Source organism: Notothenia rossii, assembly GCF_949606895.1.
Source record: "Notothenia rossii genome assembly, chromosome: 2".
Classification (NCBI taxonomy): domain Eukaryota; kingdom Metazoa; phylum Chordata; class Actinopteri; order Perciformes; family Nototheniidae; genus Notothenia; species Notothenia rossii.
Window position 1 is genome coordinate 79,759,905 of NC_136904.1, and position 25,936 is coordinate 79,785,840.

Below are 25,936 nucleotides of genomic sequence, written 5' to 3' on the forward strand. Positions count from 1 at the left end.
ATGACTTTAAATTGTGGAAAAAGCTTTTGTTTCGAAAAGCACTGTAGACACGGAAGTGAGTGAAATGACACATGTCCGGTTTGCGCGCTGCCCTTCAAAATAAAGGCCATCAGGTTTCAGTTTTGATTTCTAAACTACATTATCAGTCGAGAAGTCTGCACAAAAAAGACAATCTGCATTATTATTTTTTAAATAATTGTATTTGATTAGTAATAATAGTAAGGATAATGGCACATCGATATTCTTCATGATGCAGTTTATAGTTAATGCATGTTATGCTTTTCTCAGCTAAACATAGAACGGTGAAGCCTAATTACTAGCTAGCTACCATAAATAAATCCAACGAATTGATAAATAGGATAAGATAACATTACAATGACCACGTGTAATGAATACACCTTTAAATATCTCAATAAGTTGAGCAAGTTTAGAGGGGGAAAAAACACATTTTCGGCGCAGTTATACGTTTGGACACATTTACTCTGAAGGAGGAGGACGGAAGCCTTGACGCTGCTGCTGCTGGTTGAGCGCAGGCTAGCCAAGATGGCGGAATACTTGGCGTCCATTTTTGGGACAGAGAAAGATAAGTAAGTATTTATCTGTTATTTAGTCACTGTTAAGCAATGTGTTCAATAATCACTTCTTGCACCTGCTTTGACGACTACTAATGTATACATCAGCGTTTGTAGACTCTAGCTGGACACGTTTCACCGGCTCTAACAACTAGCAGCTAGGCTAAATGCTAGCACGCTGGCTAGCGTTTGTAAAATACCGCGCCGCGACTGTTAGCCAACATCTGGCTTCTGCTGAGCCTTTCTGGGATGGTTAGAATAAAACGATTACAACGAGTTTGTTTTTGTGAATACAAATCTCTTAACCAATACACTAACTACTCTCTCCTATTGGAGTTGGCTAATGATACTTAGTTACTTAAGGAAACTCATAAGAAGCCTTTGTTATAGTAGGTCATACCCGGATAGTCATTATCCTACATTAAACAAGCTAATCACAATTGTATCCAAATAACAAATTGTACCAAACGCCATAGCATTTAATTGCACAGTGTTCCTTTTTGTTTTTGGTTGCAGATATTACGCCAAATCACAAGTTACGTTAATGAATGGGTGCAAGTGTATCTCCCCCGCTTCACTATTCATTTCAGGATCTGTTTCTCCTAACAGATAACTCTCCTTTAATCATTATACGAAAGTTTAGAACCACTTAATTTAACCATGTCAGTCCAAAACAATATATTTTTTAATGAGTCCTGAACAAGATAGGACCTGTGGAACATTTCAAACTACATACACGCGTAAATTCAAACGTAGCCTACATCAGCAACCCACAGAATGAAAATATCGTTTTTAATCATATTTTGGGTATTTTTATTTGGGTACCTCTCTGTGACCAAAATATGCATGTTTTCCTAGTTAAACTCAGCTAAAGAACTAGTCGGTTTGTATTACAAAGTAGCTTCACATATACGAGGACTAGGTGTTTGTATATGTGGTGTATACAAAGACACAGAAAGAAGAATACACACTGATAGACCTGAAACTAGCAGGTTCATTGGTAAACATACAAGGGGCTGGTAGATTTGCTTTTCTTACCAGCTAAAAAACTCAAGGATAATCCCTTAACTGGCAGGTCAAATGTGATAATATGCTTGCTATTTAGCCCGTGGACAAGAAACCCAAGCCACATAACCTTTAGCAAACATGGAGACAGGTTCAAGAGAATGCTTTTATGTAGATCTTTAGCAGGTCTCCCTTGAAAAAGAGATCAATGATCTCAATGCGATACACCTGGATAAATAAAAGTTTGAAAATGTTTACTTCATCTGCATTTATTGTGTCTTTCTCCCTAGGGTCAACTGCTCGTTTTATTTTAAAATTGGTGCCTGTCGACATGGCGACCGCTGCTCCAGATTACACAATAAACCAACATTCAGCCAGGTAAGATTATTTATACATTTTTATTTCAAAGTATTGTTATGATGAAAATGATACAGAGACCAAAGCAAACTTTTATTTCTCATGTCTTGTGTATATAATAGGAGCTATAATATTGTCTAAGTTTTAACTGTGACTCTCACATCTTATTTGTCAGTTTTCTATGCTGTTGACACATTTTGTGATCATTACTAGAAAATAAACACAGCAGTTTCATACCCATCCCCTATCCAAACAAATTGTTCCAATCATTTTTATTTTATCTGTTTCAGACAATTGCCCTCCTGAACATTTACAGGAACCCTCAGAACAGTGCCCAGTCTGCTGATGGCCTCACCTGTAAGTGTTTCTCTGGATTTTCAAGCCAGTTCTTGAAAAGCAAGAGCATGTTTTTATAAAGTGTTCACGACAAATTTTCTTTCATCTTATCGATATTTTTATGATAAATAAAGTGAAAGAAAGGGTAACAGTCTTTGAGGGTTGTTCAGGTGGAAGTCCTATGATCCGATGTCAGCATTTTGAGTGGCTGAAACTACTTCATGCAGGCTTTTCATTGTTGCATGAAAAATGTATTTGTTGAATCCCTGGCATTGAAAAGAAAGGACATAATATATCTGTTTTGTTTGGTTTTCCTGTTTTTTTTAATTCTCTTTTATAACCACAAGGTGCCATCAGTGACATGGAGATGCAGGAGCACTATGATGAGTTTTTTGAGGTAAGTTCTGAATATTTTCCTCAAACCCCAACCACACCACTGGGTAGCTGATACATTCTCTTTGAGGAAATGATTCAACAAACCTTGTTTTAAAATGGGTTACACCTTTTACAGTATGTTGTTAAAAAATACATACATCAAGTATCACATTATGGCGGCTGTACTATTTTTGCATAAACAGACCCAACTATCTCTTTATATATATTACATTTGTAGCAGTCATAAGGTAGAAACAAAATAAGAATGATCCATCAATCATTCTATTACTTTTCTGGACTGAAAATCAACAATGTAACTACTACTCATGATCATCTGTCATTTTTGTCTTTCTTAACCTTACAGGAGGTCTTCACAGAGATGGAGGAAAAGTATGGAGAGGTGGAGGAAATGAACGTGTGTGACAACCTCGGTGACCACCTAGTTGGAAATGTGTATGTCAAGGTGAGCATCGGTTCTAAAAACTACATATATTAACACTGCTGTAATACCAGTGATGCAAATTAGCGCCTCCCGCTTTTTTGGGTGACTTGTGTAATTCGTGGAGAACCGAAGAGTTTTCGTTTTTGGGGGGGGGGGGGGGGGAGTCTGACTGACGGACAAGTTCTCACTTCAAAACATAGACTTTATTGGGCGGGCCGCCCACGTATAGCCTATTAACGGCTGCCAAAGTATATTTTTGTATCCATCCGCGAGCACGACTAGTGGACAATGATCCCTCGCTCTACGCCTCCTGTACATGTTCGCTCTGATATCGCGTGAAGGGTCTGCTAACAAGCAACTAACAGAAGACAAACAGAGGAGTCACATGTTGTTGCGCACTTCTAGGCTGTAACCCCGCTGCGAGCCCCTTTTACCTCATTCACACCAACGGTGTTTCAGGGCCGGTTTGGAACTGGAGCTTGAAAAGCACCGGGTTTTCCTGTTCACACCGCAGCGGAGCAGCCTCTTAGCTCCGAAATCCGGTTCATTTCAAGCACCAAAAAATTGTCCGGCCAGAGCAAAAGCACCGCATACGTCGCGCTTATGTCGAGGCGGGGGCAGGGGCAGGATCAACTCCTGAACAACAACAACATAAAACCGCGTTTTATCCAGTTTGTACACAACGATGGAGAAACTTAACAAGAGTTTCAGAATCTCTGTGTTTCTGCCATAGACTGTATATATAAAGGTTTCTGCTCATGGTGAAGCAACGTGTCTGCGTGTTAAGGTGGAACCTGAGCATTCACTTTGATCACCTCTCATTATAAAACTATAAATATTAAACTTTACTTCACGTGTTCATTTGAGAACAGCTGTTAACTACCTGGGTGAAGGTTACAGTTCATTTAAATGAAAGATACAACGTTACTCCACACTCATGGTTCAGTCCACCTTAAGAAATAAGACCGACCTCGGAAGCAGTTGTGTTTAAAAAAAAAAAAAACTTTATTGACACGAGTACACTTTTTTATAAGAATATAGTCCAAACCACAGAAATGACTCCGGAAAAGCTGCAGATAGAGCCATAAGAAATTAATGCAACTGATTTCAGCCGTGCGGTTTGGCTTTATGAAGCGGTCACGCAAACGGTTACGTCATGACACAAATGATGAGGCATTACCAGTCGGACTCTGGGCGGTCTGAAAAGAGCCAGAGCTAAACCGAAGAGCCGGTTCTGAACCTCAAAAGCTCTAACACGGAGCTTGAACCGGAGTTGCGTTGGTGTGAATGAGGTATTTGACACCAACGCGGTTCCAGGGCAGGTTCGGAGCTAGAGTCTGATAAGCACCAGTGACGTCATGACGCAGCAGCAGCAGCAGTCGGTTGCGTAAAGCAGTTGGTAAAGCAGTAGAAACAGTTTCGCAAGCAAGAAGAAGAAAAACTGAAGCCCTTAAAGTCAAAAGGTTATAATATCTACCTGTAAATAATAATAAAACCCCTTGATTTATAACTTCTCTGTCTCCTCTTGATCTGAGTATATTATAAAGAATAGCCAGTTAATTGAAGCATTATACAGTTCTGTTTTATATGAGTGTTGAGAGCTGTATCCAAAAATATCTTAATTTTGCCCTCAAAGTGCAACAGATTGATGCATTTAACTTCAATTTAAAGAAAACAATCATTGCGGAGCACCCCCTGTTTTGTGTGTCCCCCACTTCTTAAACCAAAGTTACACCCTTGATAATATCTACCTGTAAATAATAATAAAAACCCTTAATTTATAACTTAACATCTCTGTCTCCTATTGATCTGAGTATGTTATAACAGGGTTCCCGCGGGGTCTTAAAAAGTCTTACATTTGATCATCGGAATTTAAGGCCTTAAAAAGGTCTTAAATATGACAAAAAAAATAAGAAAGGTCTTAAATATGATTTAGAAGGTCTTAAAATTGATCGGATTTGAAAGGTACTTCTATGTTGCGATAGCGTCTAAATGTGTTTTGGGGGAAATGTCCGGGCTGCAAAGTAACCAGTACGGTAATAGCCTTTCAGTTCCCCCCAACAATTTGTATTGAAATAAATCAACATGGAACCAGTAATCACTAACTTTGTTTCCCCCGGCCCCTTATCGGAGAACAACCAGCTAGTAACCTAGCAACCAACCAAGCTTCAGCTAGCGGCAGTCAGAAACTCGGGTATCTTCGAATCTACTTACAAATAAATATGGGGAAGTTCAACCGTATTTGTTTGGAAAACGTCGAATTTAGTGCTTGGTTGAAACCAGTGGAGGGAAGGTGTTTGTAGCCCGCCGCACCTTTTGCTAAAATAAATTAGCGTCTGTTTTGCTAATGTAGCGTTAGCTAGTGCAGCAGCTCCCGCAACAACATCGGGGACCTCCGGGCAACCCTAAAAGCGGAGGTGCTGTAACGCTAAATACCGTAGCTAAACACCAATCATACAACAGCAACGATTTAAATAGTGTAGCCAAGGCAGCAGAGCTCTGAATATAGCTCTTGTCTCTCACACACACACACACACACACACACACACACACACACACACACACACACACACACACACACACACACACACACACACACACACACACACACACACACACACACACACACACACACTAGGGCTGCTCGATTATGGCAAAAATCATAATCACGATTATTTTGGTAATAATTGATATCACGATTATTAAATACGATTATTCATTGACTTTGAAAACATCCATTTATTGAACTTTAAAAAAAATAATAATTTGAACAGTATCCTTTTAACTGTTGATTACCCTGAACGTATAATTCAACTGAAAAACTGTTGATTACCCTGAACGTATAATTCAACTGAAAAACTAATGCAAAAATAAATTAAATAAATGATACATTTAAATAAATAATAAATACCAATAAACAAGATCAACAAACAAGCTACTAAACATATATAAATATGATAAATAAATATAAATTAGACTAAAATTAATTAGATCAAATATGTTGTAGTGCACTGTCACAACCTATAGACCCTCCAGAAAAACGCGGGCAAAAATCCTTGATTATGCGGGCTAAATTCCTTGATTATGCGATTAAACATGCTGGGTTTTTATGTGATTTTATGCGTTGAAATTGCGGGAAGTTGCGAAATATGCGGAAAGTTGCGAAATATACTAAATTTGCGGGAAAAAAGAATAAATGTTTTTTAAAATATTGCGCTGTCTTATTTATTCTCTCACACACACAACCTGCCACTAACGTTAAACCCCTTTTACTATTCAATTAAACACATTCAATGTTTATTTATTGTAAAAGCAATTGGGCTATTTTAATCTCACACACACCCACACACACACTTCTCCGCCTCATTCTGTTTTCATTTACTCGTTCTTTATCTGACCAGCTTCAATCTTGTAGGCTACTCACTTCGTTTCTTGTAGCCCTCGAAAGGGTTTTGGAGGTTGATCCCTCGGTGAATGTGAGTTGTTTGGCTTTCTTGTCCGCAGCAGCAGAAAGCATTTTCGAATGTTTGAATGAATCAAAGTGGGTCGTCACGTCGATTTTCTCTTATGCTCCAACACACAGTTGCACGGGGTGCAGAATAGTTTCCCCCCACTTTTTGCCCGGTCTTTAGTAGAAATGTTCGTCGGTAAATGGATTAGATTTTTTCATCTTGGTGTTTTCTCTATCGTGTGAGCTCCACACGTTCACTCTATACGGTGTTGTTTACATTCTACATTCTTTGATGCGCGAGCTGATGACGTCACGTCAAGACGAGTTAACTTTTTTTTCTTTTCAACTTTGTGTGGAAAAATGCGGGGATTATGCGGCCTTTTGATAAATATGCGGCCTTTTAAAAAATCTGCGCCATTTTGCTGATTATACGGTAAATTCTTTTCTGGAGGGTCTAAACCTAGCAAAGCAAAATTATCTTTTTTTTCGACTATGTTGTTTTCGTAATTGTGGCAGGCCAAAATCTTAATTGCGATTAAGATACGATTAATTGCACAGCCCTAACACAAGCACACACACAAACACACTTTTTGTCTAACACGCTAACACAGTTCTGTACTGTTACGCTGTTATGTTCAGTCATTGTTCTTATGTTGAACATGAATACATTTACTTTGTAAGTAATTATGGGACGTATTTCTTCTTTCATAGCAATTTTCCTTCATACTTTTTTGCCGTGAAATAGGTCTTAAATTCTATTCAAACTGGTCTTAAAAAGTCTTACATTTGAGTTGGCGAAACCTGCAGGAACCCTGTATAAAGAATGGCCAGTTAATTTAAGCATTATAGCGAAGGCCTTTGTCAGATGGTATATTACGCTGTTTTTTTTCTGCTTCGAATAGTTCTCTCTTTTTTCACCATACCTGTGTTTGCATCACTGAATACCAAGGTTGTTAGCTTAGAAACAGTGACTGAGTTCTATCATCAACTACTCTCCGTCTGTCTCCTCTGTAGTTCCGTTATGAAGAGGATGCGGAGAAGGCTGTGATAGACCTGAATAATCGGTGGTTTAATGGACAGCCCATCCATGCTGAGCTGTCTCCCGTAACAGACTTCAGAGAAGCCTGTTGTCGCCAATACGAGATGGGGTGAGTGCTATGTGGATGCATGTGTCCTATTTAATGATTAACCAATATCAAGCATTCATACCTCATGGTTACCATTTTGATTCTTTTACATCACAACAAGGAAGTAGGCGTCAGCTGCAGAGTACCACTTTAAAGTCCTTATCTTGCGTAATTTACTGTAGCTGAAAGATCATAGAACTGTTTCAAAATGCATTAACTTGTTGGGTCTTATTCCAGTAACACGTGATATAGATCGAATATCGTTTCCTATTTGCTGTAAATCACTTGTTAATATCGGGGAAATGGGTCAAATTCAGAGGTATCCAGAAAAGTCTGGATTCAAACTTGCCGCTGCTTGGTGCTGTGTCGTGACGTCACGTGTGGTTCCGCGAATCCTGGTGAGTTCAGCCCGTCCCAGCATCACACAGTGTAGCATTGCTGGTATAGCCGCATGTAAACTTTGTGTATCAGTGTTTACAAAATTCATTATTGATTGATATTATAACATATGAATAGCTCTACCAATCTGTGTTGCCGACTCGAGCTGGTGCTGGCGAGGGCGGAGTGACTTCCATGTTTTCAGCTGAGGCCGGTGGTGCACATTCGCGTTTTGCTGGCTCGAACCTATACGGTTCTAGGCCTCTTATTTCTGGTGTAAAAGGCGGCAGAGATCGTTCAGATTCATCGTCACTGCTCGCATCGTCCACACCAAATAATTGTTCTGTCAAATTGTGCCAAATACCCGCGCTATTAGCTTTTTCTGATGCGTAAACATCAACAATATTTGACGCCATTTTTCGTTGTGAACTCTCGCTGGCTGCGCGCATTGGCTGTCGATCCGGACGGCAGCAGGGAGCCAGACAGCGGCAGCCGGGAACCACACGTGACGTCACGAAATGGCCTGCTTCCAGAAGCAAAGTTTTTTTATTGGACCTAATATTTTTCCTTTTTTTACATATTATTCAGTATGAAATAAAGAAACATACATTGACTATCTGTTGCATACACCCCCCAGAAATCAACTGCCAAAAAAAGTTTTTAATGTAAGATAAGGACTTTAAACATAATGTCTGGTCACTACTATATCCCTGAACCCACTTCCTGTTAACTTGCTTCTCATTTGTATATTTACCAAGTGTGTCAACATTTATCTTGTTTTATTTTAACTATAAACTGAAGCAGAATCTCTCAGGTATCCCCTTATACAATTCACATCACATTTGTTCTATTAAATAGGCTTTCTTGACATTCAGAGCAGTGCAGCAGCTCGTCTTTCTGAAATAATTTCAAACAGATAACGTTATGTAGCAAATATTCTTAACATGATTTTATCTTCTTATACCTTACTGATATTTCTGCTACCCGTTGCCTTCTCTCCACAGGGAATGTACTCGTGGTGGCTTCTGTAACTTCATGCATCTGAAGCCCATCTCACGTGAACTCAGGAGGGAACTCTATGGTCGTCGGAGGAAGGGGTACGAACACATCCAGTATTACATTGAGGCATTAAGTAAAAATGCATGCGTAGTTGTTTGTGTGGCATTTTATAATAACTACTCCTTCTCTACCACAGCCGCCATAGGTCCCGGTCTCAATCGAGAGAGAGGCGATCTCGCTCAAGGGACAGAGGTCGAGGAGGAGGAGGTGGTGGCGGAGGAGGAGGAGGAGGTGGTGGTGGTGGCGGAGGAGGCGGAGGAGGAGGCGGAGGAGGAGGAGGAGGAGGTGGCCGTGACCGTGAGAGACGTCGCTCTAGAGACAGAGAGCGTTCAGGACGATTCTGAAGCAGCACCCGTGACTACTTGTCCCTCCCTCCCTGTATCCACCCCCGGTCTTTTTTTAAGTTTGTACCCATCCAGAACTATTCTAGGACTTATTAAAAGGTACCAGATTTTGAAGCTGTGACAGCATTGATGAACATGTTTTTTTCTTGATTTCTGAAAATGACTTTCACTTCCATTAAATTTAACATTTTTACTGATTATGACTGATTTGTGAATTGTACGTGTTATTGGATTGCATAAATGGTTTTCTAAAGCACCAGCTGCTCCAGATGGGATGCAGTACTAAATGTACACAATGACTATAATTGAAAGTAAATTGAATAAACTTGTTACATTGCTAATGGGTCACAATTTCAACACCATATTAACTCCATCTGAAACACTTAACAGTTGACCATCCTGGACTTGAGCCTTACAGTCTCTTAAAAAAAAAAGAAGCAAAACATTTATTTTTGTGGTTCTTTTGAAAAACGGCAGACTTTCAGCCTTATAGGATCAAACATGATGTTTAAAAACGAGTTTAGCATCTTGTTAATTTGCACAGATCAAGCATACATCGTTGCTGCAGCCAGTTTTTTATGTATTTTCTTGCCAAAGGTGGTTTTACATTTGTTCTTGCATGCAGATTAGTCGCTTTTCGGCGCCTCCCGCATTTTTAATGCTGATTTAGGTGAACAACAGTGCTAAATGTATTTAGTATAATGCATAGTATTAGTATGTATCATTAATTAATAGACCATTCTGAAGGGTTGTCTATTCAAATAGAAAAAACAATTGTAAGTTGCACGTGTATAACATGTATTTTCAGGCTCTTTAACACACTCCTACAGATTTAATCCAATCGAATTTGGTCACTAGGCCTGCCTTCTTACGACAGTAAGTATACAAAGTTATTAAAAGCTTTCTATTACATGGAACACCGGTTGAAACACTCGCCATTAAACACGAAGTGGTTATTATCAGGGTTGTCAACGCTGGGTACCTGACTGGAGTGAGATTTTGATATCATGGGTTTAATTACACATGCACACTAAATTACTGCTATCGTGTCAGCAGCGGGACATTAGCATTTATATATAGGATATACAAATACACAATATTGGACACAGACTAAAGGGCACGACGTTTCATTCACTAATGAAAGTCAAACAAACATGTTTGTTTCCACTGTTTTATTGTGTGCATAGGCCTGTTGCGATAAGAAATGTATCTGCTTGAGCAGCTGTCAACTCAACATTGTAAATAACCAACCAAAAACGATCGCCGGTTCATCTTGTTTTTGGCGTGAGAATAGTTTGGGCAGCGCGAGAGCGTGAGATTGAGAGTGAAAGCGTGTGTCACACGCCAGATGCGTGAGAGTTTGCCCCAAATTCCTTATGCTTAGTTCCCGAGCATATTGAGTCATAGTCACAGCGACACCTACTGGGAACAATAAGTCAGCCTTATGTGACAAACATCATCCCATTTATATTTGTATGTTTAATGTCTGCACTTGAAAGAGCAACATACTGTTTGTTTTGTGCGTGTTCTCTAGCTTTACATTGGAAGAGCTCCAAGATTTGCCAAACATGTATTCCAGCGGTAGGTTTGATGTAGGTTTTAGTTATTTATGTAGCCTAATGTTTTTTTAATTAAAGTGGGTTTGCAATGGGAGCAGCAGCGTCAGGATAGGATGCAAGTGTTGGCCGGACATGGAGATAGGCAGAGGCGGGGCTGATCCGAGAGGAGGCTTCATGTCACCTGAACGCATCATGTCTCGGCTGATAGGTGAGTGCAAAGCTCCCTAACCCTCAACGTGTTTTCTACACAGAAGGTAACTATTCCATCGATCTTTATTTTCATGTTGGCATTATGAGAAGTAACCAAAAAATGTCTGGGACAATTGTTGCAATGGTTATCGTGAATTCATATAACATTTTAAATCGTAGGCCTATATTGTCCAATCAAAGGATCAATAGGATATTTTTTCTTTAAATTAAATGATAGAATGTTTATCTGGATTGCTTATTTTTGACCATCTGTCAAATAAAATGGAATAAAAGACTACATCAAAATCGGTATTGTTCAAGATACAGTATGATTATTAACCTATTATTACCACTCAAATGTTTTTGCAACTTCCTTATACCTCATAAACAGAAATTAAGCCAATGATTATTCTATCATTTAATCTGTAAAAAAAATTCTACATATCACGTTTAGTCTAAAAAGTTGGTAAATAAAAGTATAAAATATTAAGAGGTGCACAAAATACTAAGATATACTGAAGTATAAGTAGTAATACCACATTTAAAAACGACTTAATTACAAGTAAAGTCCTGCATCTAAAAGTAGTCTAAAAGATTATTAGCATCATAATTTATTTTAAATAGGGCAAAGTTGCTGTTCTTGACAAATCAAAATGTGTTTTACAATGTAAACATGACAGGAAGAAGACCAAAGATAATTTTCATTAACCTCCTAAATTGCACTTCTATATTCAGAACAGCATCTCTCTTTCTGGTGATATAATCAACTGTTTTAAACCTTTCTGTGAAATAATCGTTTAGTTCACAAAGTCCAAACTGAGTCAAACTCTCAAGTATGTTGGGCCAGATTTAAGTAGAAAGAAAATGCTATTTATTGATTAAAGTCAGGATTTTGTTAATGTTGGATGTGTGCTTGCAATACCTCTCCTATCTCCATACAGGTGATCCATGCAGTACATTTTAAGTACATATTTTCGAAGAAGTTTCTACCCTTTGCCCAGTTCAAGCAAACGTTATAAAAGCAGATATCAGTCAGGGTCAAATGTCTGCCAGTCGTCACATGTCATCTGCAAATGGAGAACAGGATTGTCTTAAAGGTCAGCTTGAATCTCACCATGAGAGTGGAATGGGAAGTCATTTTGAGCCGGACTACAGAGACAAATCTGCTGACAAGTGGAACTGGATCAGGCCTGATGTGCCCAGCAGATGTACCTGGAGCCTGGATACACTCATTTCAGAGTCTCCACACAGCCTCCAAGCACGGTGAGGGTGATGTTAGTCAGATATAAATCAATATTTGCCTTTGTTAAAATAATCAGTTTAAAGTGATTAAATAATCAATATTTGAAAACCTTATTGATAATGTAATCATTTAGTATGGATTAGTACGTAACAAAAACATTGTTAGGGGAATTCATATAAAAAGTTAAATAGATAAAAACAGAAATACAAAAGAATACAAAACAACTTTAAACAGAGACTCAGCTGTGTTAGCAAGCCATTTCTGCAGATTTTGAGTTATTTTCAGGGAAACCACAGCTGTAGCTAATTACAATTGTAATACTATGACATTAATGCTAACTCTGCTATATTAAAGACACTCTGTGGAGTTTTTTGGTAAGCAAAGTAATAAGACGCATTTTGTGTATCCATCCAACAAACCTGTTCAATGAATTTGCAATGTTTTTGAAATCTGAAACTGGTACTGTCTTTCATCAGTGTTTATGAAATTGCAGTCTTCTTCTTCCCTGCCTTTGTTTGCATGTTTTTGTGTTTATGTCACCGCCACTTGTTGATTTGTTGAATAGTAAGAACCCATTGGCATAGAAACATTTTTAAATATGTCCATAACAATGGTTAAATACTCCACAGGGATTCCTTCCATGTAAATTACCTTCATAAGGTAAAGTGACAATATCCTATTGTATTTACTAACTGCTGATTGTAATTTTTCTTTTTCACTCAATCAAAGCATGGAGCCCCCCAGCATCCTCCCCAACATCCTTGGAAAAATTGGAGACACACCTCTGGTTCGTTTGAACAGAATCCCTAAAGAGTTTGGACTCAAGTGTGATATTTGTAAGTAAACGTTCTTTTTTGGTAAAATCGTTACTTTTAGCTTTATATAATAATACAACTTTGAATTATCACAAACAAATACCATAGTGAATGTGACAGAAAACATTTTCTGAACAAAATAACAGGAATAACAAGCAATACTTTCATGTAACATTCCTCATTTACTGCTGGCATGCAAAGAAAATATCTTTGAATGAAACTTGAATTGGATGTCACTCAGCAGGTTTTTTTACAACTTGGTCAGACTAGTTCCAGTCTGTTCAGATGAAATAATGATGCACACCTGCCGTCCCTGTCACTAATTGATCAGATAATCTGCAAAAACTGAACAAGCTTCTGTTCTGTTATAGTTAACCGATTAAATAACTTAATATAATACTATACACAAAAAGATTATGTTGGGAAAAAGGAAAAAAGCAACCTGCAATGCTAACTTGTTGGATTGTGTGTCCTATACTGTAACAGTGATTAACAATAAAATAATAGCAGAGACGAGGAATCAAACTTCAACACTCATGTTTCTTTTTAAATGTGTTTTTTAGTAGCCAAGTGCGAGTTCTTCAACGCAGGTGGCAGCGTGAAAGATAGGATCGCCGTGCGGATGGTGGAAGACGCTGAGCGAGCCGGGATCCTCAAACCAGGAGATACAATCATCGAGCCCACCTCTGGCAACACAGGTATCTGTAAAGAAAGATGTAGGAACAGCTTGTTATCAAGGCGAGAACACAGAAAACTATAACTTAAAGGAACATGGCACGTTGCTTGAATCCTCCTCTGGTCGTCTGCAGGTCTAGGCCTCGCCCTCACAGCTGCAGTGAAAGGCTATCGCTGCATCATAACCATGCCTGAGAGGATGAGCATGGAGAAGGTACACAACTCCTTTAAAGGAATATTACCAACAAAATGATCATGTGTCAGATCCTCATCCTGCATTAGCTCACATTTTTGGAGAAAAACATAGTTTTTCTGGCACGGCTCCATGATGAACAAACAATATATGGATAAGAGAACAACACACATTTAACGACGGCAAATCTATATCAAAACACGAGTTGACAAACCCTCACAAAATGCATGCAGAGCAATCCAAGTCTCATTTAACTACTTCCCAAATGAAATTCACTTCAGCTCAGGATTTATTACATTGGATTTGTCCATTGTCTCACAGAGTCGCTGCGCAAACATGGACTATTCATGTTGAAGTGTTTTAAATAACATGTTTTAATGCAAACATGTATGTGTTTGTGAAGTAGTGAGCATATGACTGGATGAATGAGATTTTGATTATATTAAAAGCATAGTGTGAGACTTTGTAAACAGATGTTTTGTTATAGTAATTGACTAATAGATATGGAAATGGTCAATTTGTAGTCCTCCTTTAATAATCAATACTAGTGCATTATAGACTAGTGGCTAATGAAATGTAATTCCACTATATGTTTTTAGGAGGATGTGCTGAGAGCTCTCGGGGCAGAAGTAGTGCGCACACCTTCTGCTGCTGCCTTCGACTCCCCAGAGTCTCACATAATCATGGCATGGCGTCTGAAGAGCCAGATACCCAACTCACACATCCTGGGCCAATATCGTAATGCCAGCAATCCTCTGGCTCACTACGACACCACAGCTGAAGAGATACTGGAGCAGTGTGGTGGTTTGTGCTTTAACATTGTACGACAGTCCACAAAATATGATTTAGCTCAGTGATGCTCCTTTAGAAGACCAAAGACCAAGGAATAGCCATAAGTCTCCTGTGTAGATTTATGGTAAACAAAGATTGGAAAAGAAAGGGTTGCTTTTGCTTCCAGGGAAATTGGACATGTTGGTGGCAGGAGTTGGCACAGGCGGGACACTAACTGGTGTTGCTCGGAAGTTGAAGGAGAGGTGCCCCAATGTCAAGGCAAGACACTCACCTCATTGTGATTAAGAACCTCATTCATTGCTTTTTATTTAGCTAAAATCATTAGAAGATTTGTATGGAGAACATGTGATGTACAGTTGAGTTTATGTTTCAGGGCGGTGGTGCTGACTTTACATTTTTACACTTCAGAGTTTACAGTTTTCACTATTGTTTTCTATGTTTCAGATAGTTGCTGTGGGTCCGGAGGGCTCCATTCTGATTGGATCAAATGAAAATAAGACTTCTTATGAAGTGGAAGGCATTGGATACGACTTTATCCCAACAGTGTTGGACAGATCTGTAAGAGAGTTTGTGCATGCATACATTTAAACTGTGCAATATACACATTTTGGTTTAATCTGCACACTGAGCAATAATCATGTGTTTCCCTCTCCCTTTATTGTAGCTTGTTGACATGTGGTATAAATCGACTGATATGGAGACGTTTACCATGTGTCGCAAGCTGATCAGAGAAGAGGGCCTTCTTTGTGGTACGATCACTGTGATACCGTTCAGGTTTTCCTGATATTGTACATTTTGTTACAGTCATTAGTTTCCTCTCATTACGTTTGAATTCCTTTTTGTTTTTTTCTGCAGGTGGCAGCTCTGGCTCGGCCATGGCAGCAGCAGTGAAGATGGCTCAGCAGCTGGAGGAGGGACAGCACTGCGTGGTCATCCTGGCAGACTCTGTCCGCAACTACATGTAAGACACAGATTTACTGAACTCTCCTAACATTACTTAATAATATTGACACCCAGAAAGATAAACATCCAATTAACATGGTGCTAATTCTACTATACTTGATTTAACTGAGCCTCACTGTTATCCTTGTGTTTTGGTGTCTTCTACTGAACGTTGGCTCCTTCTCATTATGAATACTGGAACAGAAAGAGGACATGGTGCAGTGAGTGTCCAGTCAGGATTATCTGTTGTTTTAATTTGCCTGTCCACCATGATGAAGTTACTAGGAAACAGACAGACACTTTGATACTAAACCAAAGAGCCTGGCTGTTAGGGGAAGCCACACAACAACACATTGCTGGCTGCATCCCCTAATAATGATGGAAAGTAACAACTTTAGTCTTGAGCCTAACCAAAACGTGGTATCGTGTCAAAAACAAGAGTCGTCAATTATCTGTTTTGTTTTGTGCACAAACTCATTGCTACGTCCAGGTCAAAGTTCCTGAATGACAATTGGATGTGTGAAAAGGGCTTCCTCAGCCCAGATGAGCCAATGGACCTCAAACCCTGGTGAGTTAACCATAAGGCTAACGGGAAATCTTATCCAGATGTCAAATAACTTCCTCTCTCTTTAAGGTGGTGGAACATGACGGTCCAGTGTCTGAAGCTCTCTGCCACCTTCACTGTGTTACCGTCTGTGTCCTGCCAGAAAACCATCGAGATCCTGAAGGAAAAAGCCTTCGACCAGGCCCCAGTCGTCGATAAGTCAGGGTATATCTCTTCAAAAGAATGTTTGATTGTTTTCATACACAACTTTGTTTTTATCTGGTCCTCCTCTCATAGCACAACCTGCTGTTTTTAAAGACGTATACTATAAATGATTGCATTAATTTAAAATATATATATTTTCCCACTATCGAAACCCCTGGGTCTTCCACTATTTATTTCAATCATTAAAGTCAATTATGTTTAAGTTATACAGCCCAATTTCAACAGAATAGCCGACATTTCCTCAGGTTGCATTAAAGGCACAATGATCAGGTTTTGTTGGTTGCAGTTTGTAAACACAACATCAGCTTCACACTCTGTTTAACATTTGCTTTGTCTCCATGTCTTCTTTGCCCTGCTATATATGCTATTTATGAGCTGTGTTGTCCATGTTCATAGCTTTCTCAGTACCACTTTACAATAAGACTACCCTTGTAAAGGGTTTACGAATAGTTTGTAATTAATTTATTAATTAGGTTGTGAACACTTTATAAATCATTAATAAGCTTTTATAAGACATGAGATAAACAGGGCAACTGTGACCGGTTGCTTGCCAAATAGTGAGCCCACATTTATCTGTGCTGCTAAGCCAGCATCCTTGGTATCTTTTGTTCACCGAGTTGATTCTCCCCCCATCCATCTTGATGTTTCTTGGCATCTCTTATGACCGTCTATGAATGAGTTACTAACATTTATAACTGCCAAAAGGGAGCCTTGTTGTAAAGTGTAAAACTCATTCCAATTTATTAATGAGTTACTACCATTTATAATTAGTAAAAGGGAGCCTTATTGTAAAGTGTGAAACACATCACCACCTATTGATGAGTCACTAACATTTATAACTACTGAAAGGCTGCGTTGTTTTTAAGTTTAATACACGTGTCCATTTATGAATGAGTTATAACATTCACGCTGACCTAATACACATTTTTCACATGAAATGCAAAGTAAGATGCAACAGAACCAAGCAAAGCATTTTATTCACACATGAAGAAAATCAGGAATGTTTAGTATGACTGATACACATATTTAAACATAAAAGCTTTTATCAGACATAAATGAAAGACTTGGTAAGACATAATGGTACTCAGACTGGAAAGGCTTTGTGTATATCCTTGAACAAGCGTCCAAGCAGTCCATCAGAGCCAAGCCATGATGACCATTCAAGAACCTTGAGGTGTTCCTCCAACAAACTCTCTGTACGGTTTCCTCTCAGTCTACGGACATGTCCTTTGAAGGTCGACCAAGCTCTTTCTATATGTTGGGTATGACTGCCAGTCTGGGGGTTCACAAACCACCTGCTGTGGTTTATGGTGTAGTGGTTGTACCCCATGTTACTCAGCACTCTCCTGTATGCCCTCCACTCATCACTAATAATGCTACTTCCTGACTTAACATGCCGTCTAATCAGAGGGACAAGGTGGCATCTTGATCGTTTCTCCACTAGTTTCAACACTAGTCTCCGCCTTTTGTCTTTAGCTCCCATCATTCCAAAGACCCATTTATTCCTTCTCCAGTTATGTCCAAAGAAGGGCCCTCAGATTTTGAGATACTCCTACCCGAGGTAGAACAAAAAACAACAATAATTTTTCTTATCTTTAGGATCTCCCATTAATGAAATTGATTGTTGTCAATTTTTATTTTTGGGGAAAAAAATGTTTTTGGGTTGTTCTTTAGAACTACCCCAATCCCTGAAAAAGAGCCAGATTAGACCAGGCCGAATGTGGGAAAGGTGACAAAAAAGCCCATAACGTGAGAATGATCACTCTTTTCCTCTTGAGATTTGCTGAGGTATGAACCAGGTCGCTGTCCTACATCACCAAATAGTCAGACAATTATTTACCTAAAATAATACTGAATTATAGTCCTGCAAACTTAGCTTTAGTTTAGAAAGAAATTGTACTTTTTGATGATAGGAACACAGGACTCAATCACTTTTCTCTCATTTATCAGGAAAACAGTAATCCCTGAAAAATATACCATTACTGAATTGTCTAGGGTGCTATTGAACACTAACCAGTAGTTTTATGGAAATATCTGGTGAACGAAATTCAGTGAACAACAGATACCAAGGATGCTGGCTGATGAAGAAAACGAAGTAAGCTTGTGCCAATATAAGGCTTAGCCATCTTGCCAAATAGTGAGACCTGAGTTGATGTATGAAAACTATATTAGAACTAGTTAATAAATGGTTCTTAATGATTAATAAAGTGTTTACAACCTAATTAATAACCTAATTATAAACCCTTTATGAGTCCTTTTAAGGGTAGTCTTATTGTAAAGTGGTACCGCTTTCTCTTTTTGAATGTGTACTTCTGATTTGTAAACCTACGTCTACACTTGACTTCCAGAAAGGTCTCGAACATTTAATCAGAATACTGATATCATTATACCGGTACAGACAGTTTACATTCCTCATTTAAAGCCATAGGAATTGTGTCATAGCTAATATATTATCTGTGTGTGTTTTTCCACAGTGTGATCCAGGGGATGGTGACTCTGGGAACAATTTTGTCCTGTGTGACGGCCGGAGAGGTCAAACTCTCAGATGCTGTCAGCAAGGTTCTCTGCAAGCATTACAAACAGGTCAGTCCGTAGAAACACATTGTTTAGTATACTAAAACATTCCATTCATTCAAAGTGAACATATTTAAATGATGGACTCCCTACACTTGTTCTCCCAGCTGCACCTGACAGATAACCTGGGCAAGCTGTCCCACATTCTCAAAACCAACCCCTTCGCCCTGGTGGTGAATGATGCGGCTCAGAGTAAGATACTATTTTGTTTAGGTTGGTAAGCTTATTGCTTTTCTGCAACTCAACACAGATGGGTTGATAAAGGACTCCACCTAGTGGCTGAAATCTTAAAACAGGGACATTTGTTGCTGTGTTTGAAAAAGCCTGGAGCCTTTCGCACACTGATTGAATCCATAAAGTGCCTTTAAACTCACATATTCATTTTAAAGTCTCCCTTCCCCTAAAAAAAAAGAGACATTTCCTCTTTTGTTACTTAGGCCTACTTAAGCTTCACTGTGCAGAATCATGTATGTGCAGACACTGTTTTTACATTTAGATGTTGAAGGAAACGTTTTTTTGTACTAACTCAATTCTCAGTTTATTTTATGTGTCCATATATGGTTTAAAAGAAAAATCATGGCCGGATAGCATTTTCTTTGGAGTTTTGCATTTGTTTAATTGTAGATAGATTAGGGATGACAACATGCAACACACATCCTGAGCTGATCAGTAGTGATGGTTCTGGGTGTGAAGGTGATACAATTGCTGCTTCATTTTGATAATGTTGTCCACTTTAAATGTGCTTGTATAGGCTGATATTGTTGTTAAGGATTTTTAGAGAGTATTGTCAGTGTAACTTCAGTCTACTCTGTCTCTCCAGATGGGGCTGATGGGCCAACTTGTCAGAGGCAGATGGTGGTTAGTGTTGTGACACCTATTGACCTCCTAAACCACATCACCACACACAAGATGCTGGATCTCTCGTCCTCTGAATGCTCGCTGTTAGACACACTGTCTCTGTGAGCACTTACTGTTGAAGATATCTATAACCTCCTGCACACCATGAGGCAGCACAGAAGTACTCTCTCTTTTATATATTTAAGTATTAAATACCAACATCCTCCTGACTGCTTTTCTGTTTTTGTTTTGTTTTTGGTTGTGTTTTTGTTCTTGTTTTGTTTGTCGACCTTACTTGTAATGTAAAGCGTCTTTGGGTCTAGAAAAGCGCTATATAAATCCCATTTATTATTATTATTATTATTATTATTCAAAGAAGTAAAGGAAGTTATCATGGCCACACATTTTTCATACACTTGTTTCATATCAAAATCATTCATTATAAGTTTTAATTGATTATTGATTCACTGATTAGCGAATATAAAAAACACTGTTTCATTCAAGTTAAAGTAAAAAATGTACATTTTGTTTAGTCAGTCAATTTCTTCTTGTAAATGTGAAATGTTCCCAAGAATAAAATTAGTTTTTATCAAAAAACTAAGTTATTTGAATCAAATCTATCACCTTTGATGTTTATATAAATGTCCTCATTCTGAAGTTGACCAGTTTGTCTCTCATTCCCACTGTTCCAAAATGAAGTTACCATGGTGAGCGGGTGAATTGCTCTACACAGTCTATGGTCAAGTGCAAATTTGGTCAAACTTTGTCATACTTCATGATAAAATGTCTTCATATACACTCTTTACAATTATTATTGTTGATAGACTAAAGCTAACTGCTGCTAATTGGCTGCCTTTAGCTAATTAGCTGTTAGCACTGTTAGCTTTGAGTGTCGCTTCTAACACAAGCGCGCTGGACGGACGTCCCGGGTGTCAGAACCAGAACCGGGAACGGGACCAGGCGAAAGTGAAACAGCAACGGGTTCAGCAGCCTCTACGGAAAAGTGATTGAAATAAGATCGCTTTTTTATCTCGTGTTTTTGCAGTTGCACTTTGTGATGTAAAGTTGTCATGTTGCTAGTTATTGGTCGATCACAAGTAGCCTACACATAATAATATCAACTAGCAGCACTAAATCGCAAAAATAACAAATATTGTTGATTTTATTTATTTATTTAATCGTTTATTTGGCAGGGACAATGCACAGTAATGAACACTTAAAACATTAAAATGTGTCAAGCGTAACAGTGCCAGATTTAGCTTTGAGCTAATTTCCATCCGCAGTCACTCACATAAAACATTTAAGAAAATTACATTTTAAAACATAGCAAAAACAAAATACATGATATGCAAAAAGTGCAAAAGAGCAAGAGCAGCATACACAAGTATTTATGACATGGTAATACAATACAGCAGCAACGACATATACAGTGCAAGAGAAGATACCCCTGTATTAAAGCGCATTTAGTGGTGATTGTATGGAGCTTATTTCCTGCCATAACCCCACAAACAAACTAAACAAGTTTTACAAATGCCTTATGATTCACTGACAAACACAGTGTGGTTTGCAAATACAAAACACCATCTACAAATTAATGCATTTAGTTTTGCAAATAAAAAACGTATCTTGTGTAGTGGTCACTAATTTACTCTATGTACATAATTCACTCATGGAACTACGGGCGGGGGGTATTGTTTCCGCACGGACATATATGTGGTTACTTTTATATGTTGTGTGCCCTCCTGGCTCTTTCTCTTGTCGTCCCGGGCTGCGACCCGACAACCTGTCCTTTGCAGCTCTTGAATAAAGACAACTTTGCACCTTCATTGCACCGCCTCCAACTCCCTATCCCTCGGCACTACATTGGTGACCCCGACATAGTCTCGCGAAGTATCCGAGACTGTAACGAACACGGCAAAAAAAAAACTCAGTTTTTCTCGAAATGCCGGGGATTTTTGGAGACGTCCATGGCTGCCACCTGCACACGGACTGAGGCTTGGTGCGCCCCCCGCGGAATGGCTGAGGACGTTGCTCGCCATTCCCACATCGTCTCGGCACTGGAAGACAGCAAGCCTTCCGACTACAAGGAGACGATTCTCGACCTGCTAGGTACGGAAGGACCCGACTTCTACCTCATGGAGCTGTTTCTTCGGGACGTGCGGCTGCATGTCCAGGCTGCGCTAGCTAACACGGCTAGTGTTGAGCCCCGCGCTTTAGCCGAAGGAGCTAGCCGGTTCTTCCTGGCCGCCCGGTGATTTACCCCTGAGGTGCTGGCCACTACACGCAGCGGCACCTTCCCTGGTAGAGGCACGCCGCCTAGCAGAGGCTTCGGGGTAGACGGCATCGACTAACGGCTGCCGGCTTACGGTTAGCGGCCGTCGACACCAGCTAGAGCTAACCACGACAGCTAACAGCTGGCAGCTACCGACGGCTAATAACGGCTAACAGCTAACCACGACAGCTAACGCCTGGCAGCTACCAACGGCTAACGACAACTAACAGCTAACGACGGCAGCTAACGGCTAGCAGCTACCGAATACTACCAACTGGCGGCTAACGACGACAGCTAACGACTAGCTGCTATCGGCTATCGACATCCATCGGTTAACATCTGACTGTTGACAATTTTTTTGTGGTGCTGGAGAGGAGGTTCGAACTAGTCTGGTTGGCCTCGTGTGGATTGTCTCACAATTTCGCCCACCTGTTTTTGACCGTGGACAGTACGACCCTTTTGAGCTTTTCCCTGGTGCCTGAGAGGAGGTTTGATCATGTCTGGTCAGCCTTGTGTGGACCCTCTCGCTTTTTGACCACCTCGACAGCGGCTTCGGACGTCGCCCACGCTTTCATCGGCGCCTGGGTGGCGCGCTTCTTGACCCCGTCTCGACTCTACGGTTTTGGATGTCGCCCATGTCTTCCCCGGCCCCTGGGTGGCGTGCTTCGGGACCCTGTCTGGCCTCTTCTGACCCTGTTTGGCATCTCCCCTGTCCACGGCTCCTTCCTCCCGAGGACTTCATGCCCGCCGCCCCTGTGCCTTCGCCTGCGGCCGGGCTGCACTCCTCCCTGCTGGGGGCCACCGGGATATTCATGCCCGTCCCCACGTCGCAGCACAGTGGCCCTGCTTTCTACGGCTGATGGATGTTTTCTTCATTCGCCACGACGCCTACTGCGGCCCCCTTACGACGGCCCATTCCGGCCCGCCCCCCACCCCCGGTGGGGATGCCCTCGCCCTCGTTAGGGCCCCTACCCTCTCCTGCGGCCCCCTTCCGACGGCCCGTTCCATGGCCCGGCCCTCATCTGCAACCCCGCCCTCCTCGGGCCCTGTGGTACTTCCTCCCAGACGCTAGGATTGTCTCCATGGTTGAATTCTGGGGGGGCTTGTGTAGTGATCACTGGTTGACATAATTCACCACGGAACTGTGGGGTAGGGGGTATGTGTTGCTCTCTATATATTTTGTGTGCCCTCCTGGTTTCTTCCTCTTGTCTTCCCGGGCTGCGACCCGACAACATGTCCGTTTCTGCGGCTCATTAAAGCCAGCTTCATACCTTCATTGCACCGCCTCCGACTCCCTACCTCTCGGCACTACACTATCAAACAAACACATAATATTTTTCTAATAAATCATGTTTCAGAGACAAATTCAGCATACGTTTTACAAGTACAACACTTTTTTTTTACAAGTACAACACTTTTATTTACAAGACGAGTACAAACATTTTTCTTCTCAAGTCACGGAATATTACTGCCAAAAGTCACGTGAGTCACGTGTGAGTCATATTCTTTCACTATTCCGCCGTGGTTGTGCTCAGGATTTTCTCACAAATGTACACATGCTCGCTTAGGGTCCCGCAGCCACTAAGGCGCCCCCTAGCAAAAAAAAAAATAAAAAAAAAAATCTCAGTTGACCGTCGCCGTGATAAGTATGTTTAATTAATTTTGTTAATATGCCTAGATTGCTTACACTCAAAGTCATGTATTATATTATTGAGTCAATAATATAATACATTAACCGTGCTTTACCTGAACCTCATCATGACACTAGAGAGGACGGCAGGATTGTAATTTCCCGTGTTCAGTGAATGCAACAGAGGCAAGTCACCAGACCAACCAGAGAGTTGAATAGAAATCTGTCTTATTAGCTGACAGGTACCTATCCTGTGAGCTGTGACAATGTTTAAAATAAACTGTCAGTCGGACTCAGAGTTTTTGAAGATGGACATAAGAACATTTTTTCTTAAAAAATACGACAATTCTCAAGTGGTGGTTCACACAACAACCCCAGAGCCACCACTTGAGCCAGGTATGTAAATGTCAGTAAACTTCCAAGTTATGCTAACATGTAAGCAAAGCATAAATTAAAGCTACGTTGACATTACTTTGAATCGCGAGGGTAAGCTAAACCTTTAGCAAGTAGCTATAGCTAGCCAGCTATATTTAATAAACACTTTGTCATACAATCTAAATGTAATGTTTTTTAGCATTACCTAGTGATTTCAAAGAAAGCTCTCTGGGAAATGTTGACTTACTGTTCGACATGAAGCTAGAAGCTACCTTACAGTACACAGTTGATCCTGAGTCCTGTCAGTTAAAGTGTTTCATAGTTAGCTTAGCTAAGCATCGACCTAGCACTGAAATATATGGATGTTATGTGACAGTATTTCTGAGAAAAAGTCAGCTGAAATGGTGGCATAGTTGCCGCTGCTTTACATGTCGACAGCATGTTTGAATGTATTTGCAGCAGTAAATGTGGCTGTTTGGCCACTGACGTTGCCATAACAACACCTGAATTTAAATGTGCAACCTGTTTTTGTGACAGATTTTTACAAGAAATTATAATTCTTCTGAATGATATTCCTATTGACAGCTAGTTTATATGTGAACATTATGAGATGGACAGCCAGAGAGAATAAATGAAAAACAGTTATGAAACATTATATTACAAAAGAAGAATACAGTTTAAGTGATTTGTAAAATATCCATAAAGAAAAATCTGCTTACAGTTCGGTTTCAAATTGGTTGTTGAGAGGGGTATCCATAGATCTCTTAATGTTGCTCTCAAAGTGCACCAGATTGATGCTTTTAACTTAAATATTAAAAAAGAAAATCTTCCCGGGGGAGCATGGCCCCGGACCCCCCTAGAGGAGGTGAGGACCCCCTTAGAGGAGGTGAGGACCCCCTTAGAGGAGGTGAGGACCCTCCTAGAGGAGGTTAGGTCCACAGTTTTTACATGCTTATTTATACAATATGTGTGCAAATGCTAACATCATAAGACAAAAGTTGGTTCCGTGTTGTGTGTAGTGAGAACGCGCTAGCCCCCAAGCCAAAGCTCACTTAGGGCCCCCAAAAGTCTAGGGCCGGCCCTGGGCAAAAGCCACATTTTTATATATAAATATATATAAAGATATATATAATTGGTGTAAGCTAGCTCTTTCAGTCTGCTTGATATCATCCTACACATAAAACAGTAACTTGTGGAGTTTAACATTTTTCACCAGAAACAACAACAAACTCTTCTGTTGGATTTTTTTCTTTCATCAATTTAAGACATTACACAAACACATAATCCCCAAGAGAAGAAATAAAAATAACACAATAAACAAGAAAAAAAGTAATGTTTAAATAATTAAAATATACAAATGATGTCAGCATAATTCAAAAGAGAAAACTCAAAACAACATAAATTATAAAAAAATTATGTAAATGGCTGTGGGACATTTACAAAATGTTTCAACATTAGGTTACAAAGCTGGTAATATCCTGAACATCAGAATGATGCTCATCCAATAATATCTAGCATATAAATCACCAAACTCATATCTAGTTCCTTTCTAAAACTGTAAGAATTTCCTTCATATTTTATTAAAGATATCAGATTTTCCCTTAAGGCCAGAAAATGAGAGATAT

General features: G+C 39.8%; 2 protein-coding genes across 4 annotated transcripts; both read left to right on the plus strand.

Moving 5' to 3' along the window:
• Positions 1–202: 202 nt before the first annotated feature.
• u2af1 (U2 small nuclear RNA auxiliary factor 1) lies at positions 203–9,643 on the plus strand. The gene is made up of 8 exons (XM_079664962.1): positions 203–587; positions 1,868–1,955; positions 2,225–2,291; positions 2,618–2,667; positions 3,010–3,108; positions 7,553–7,686; positions 9,048–9,140; positions 9,239–9,643. The coding sequence occupies exons 1-8, from the start codon at positions 544–546 to the stop codon at positions 9,444–9,446; spliced, it is 783 nt and encodes a 260-aa protein (XP_079521088.1). The 5' UTR covers positions 203–543; the 3' UTR covers positions 9,447–9,643.
• Positions 9,644–10,277: 634 nt separating this feature from the next.
• cbsb (cystathionine beta-synthase b) lies at positions 10,278–20,624 on the plus strand. 3 transcript variants are annotated; one of them, XM_079664960.1, is made up of 16 exons: positions 10,278–10,322; positions 11,084–11,213; positions 12,136–12,457; positions 13,167–13,273; positions 13,816–13,950; positions 14,062–14,141; positions 14,720–14,924; positions 15,079–15,170; positions 15,357–15,470; positions 15,577–15,661; positions 15,768–15,873; positions 16,345–16,422; positions 16,489–16,623; positions 19,098–19,206; positions 19,305–19,410; positions 20,018–20,624. In XM_079664960.1, the coding sequence occupies exons 3-16, from the start codon at positions 12,237–12,239 to the stop codon at positions 20,158–20,160; spliced, it is 1,716 nt and encodes a 571-aa protein (XP_079521086.1). In that variant the 5' UTR covers positions 10,278–10,322; positions 11,084–11,213; positions 12,136–12,236; the 3' UTR covers positions 20,161–20,624. The 3 variants fall into 3 exon arrangements, with proteins under 3 accessions (XP_079521086.1, XP_079521085.1, XP_079521087.1); XM_079664959.1 differs by having other exon boundaries at positions 11,084–12,457; XM_079664961.1 differs by having other exon boundaries at positions 11,084–12,457; positions 19,305–19,389.
• The last annotated feature ends 5,312 nt before the right edge of the window (positions 20,625–25,936 follow it).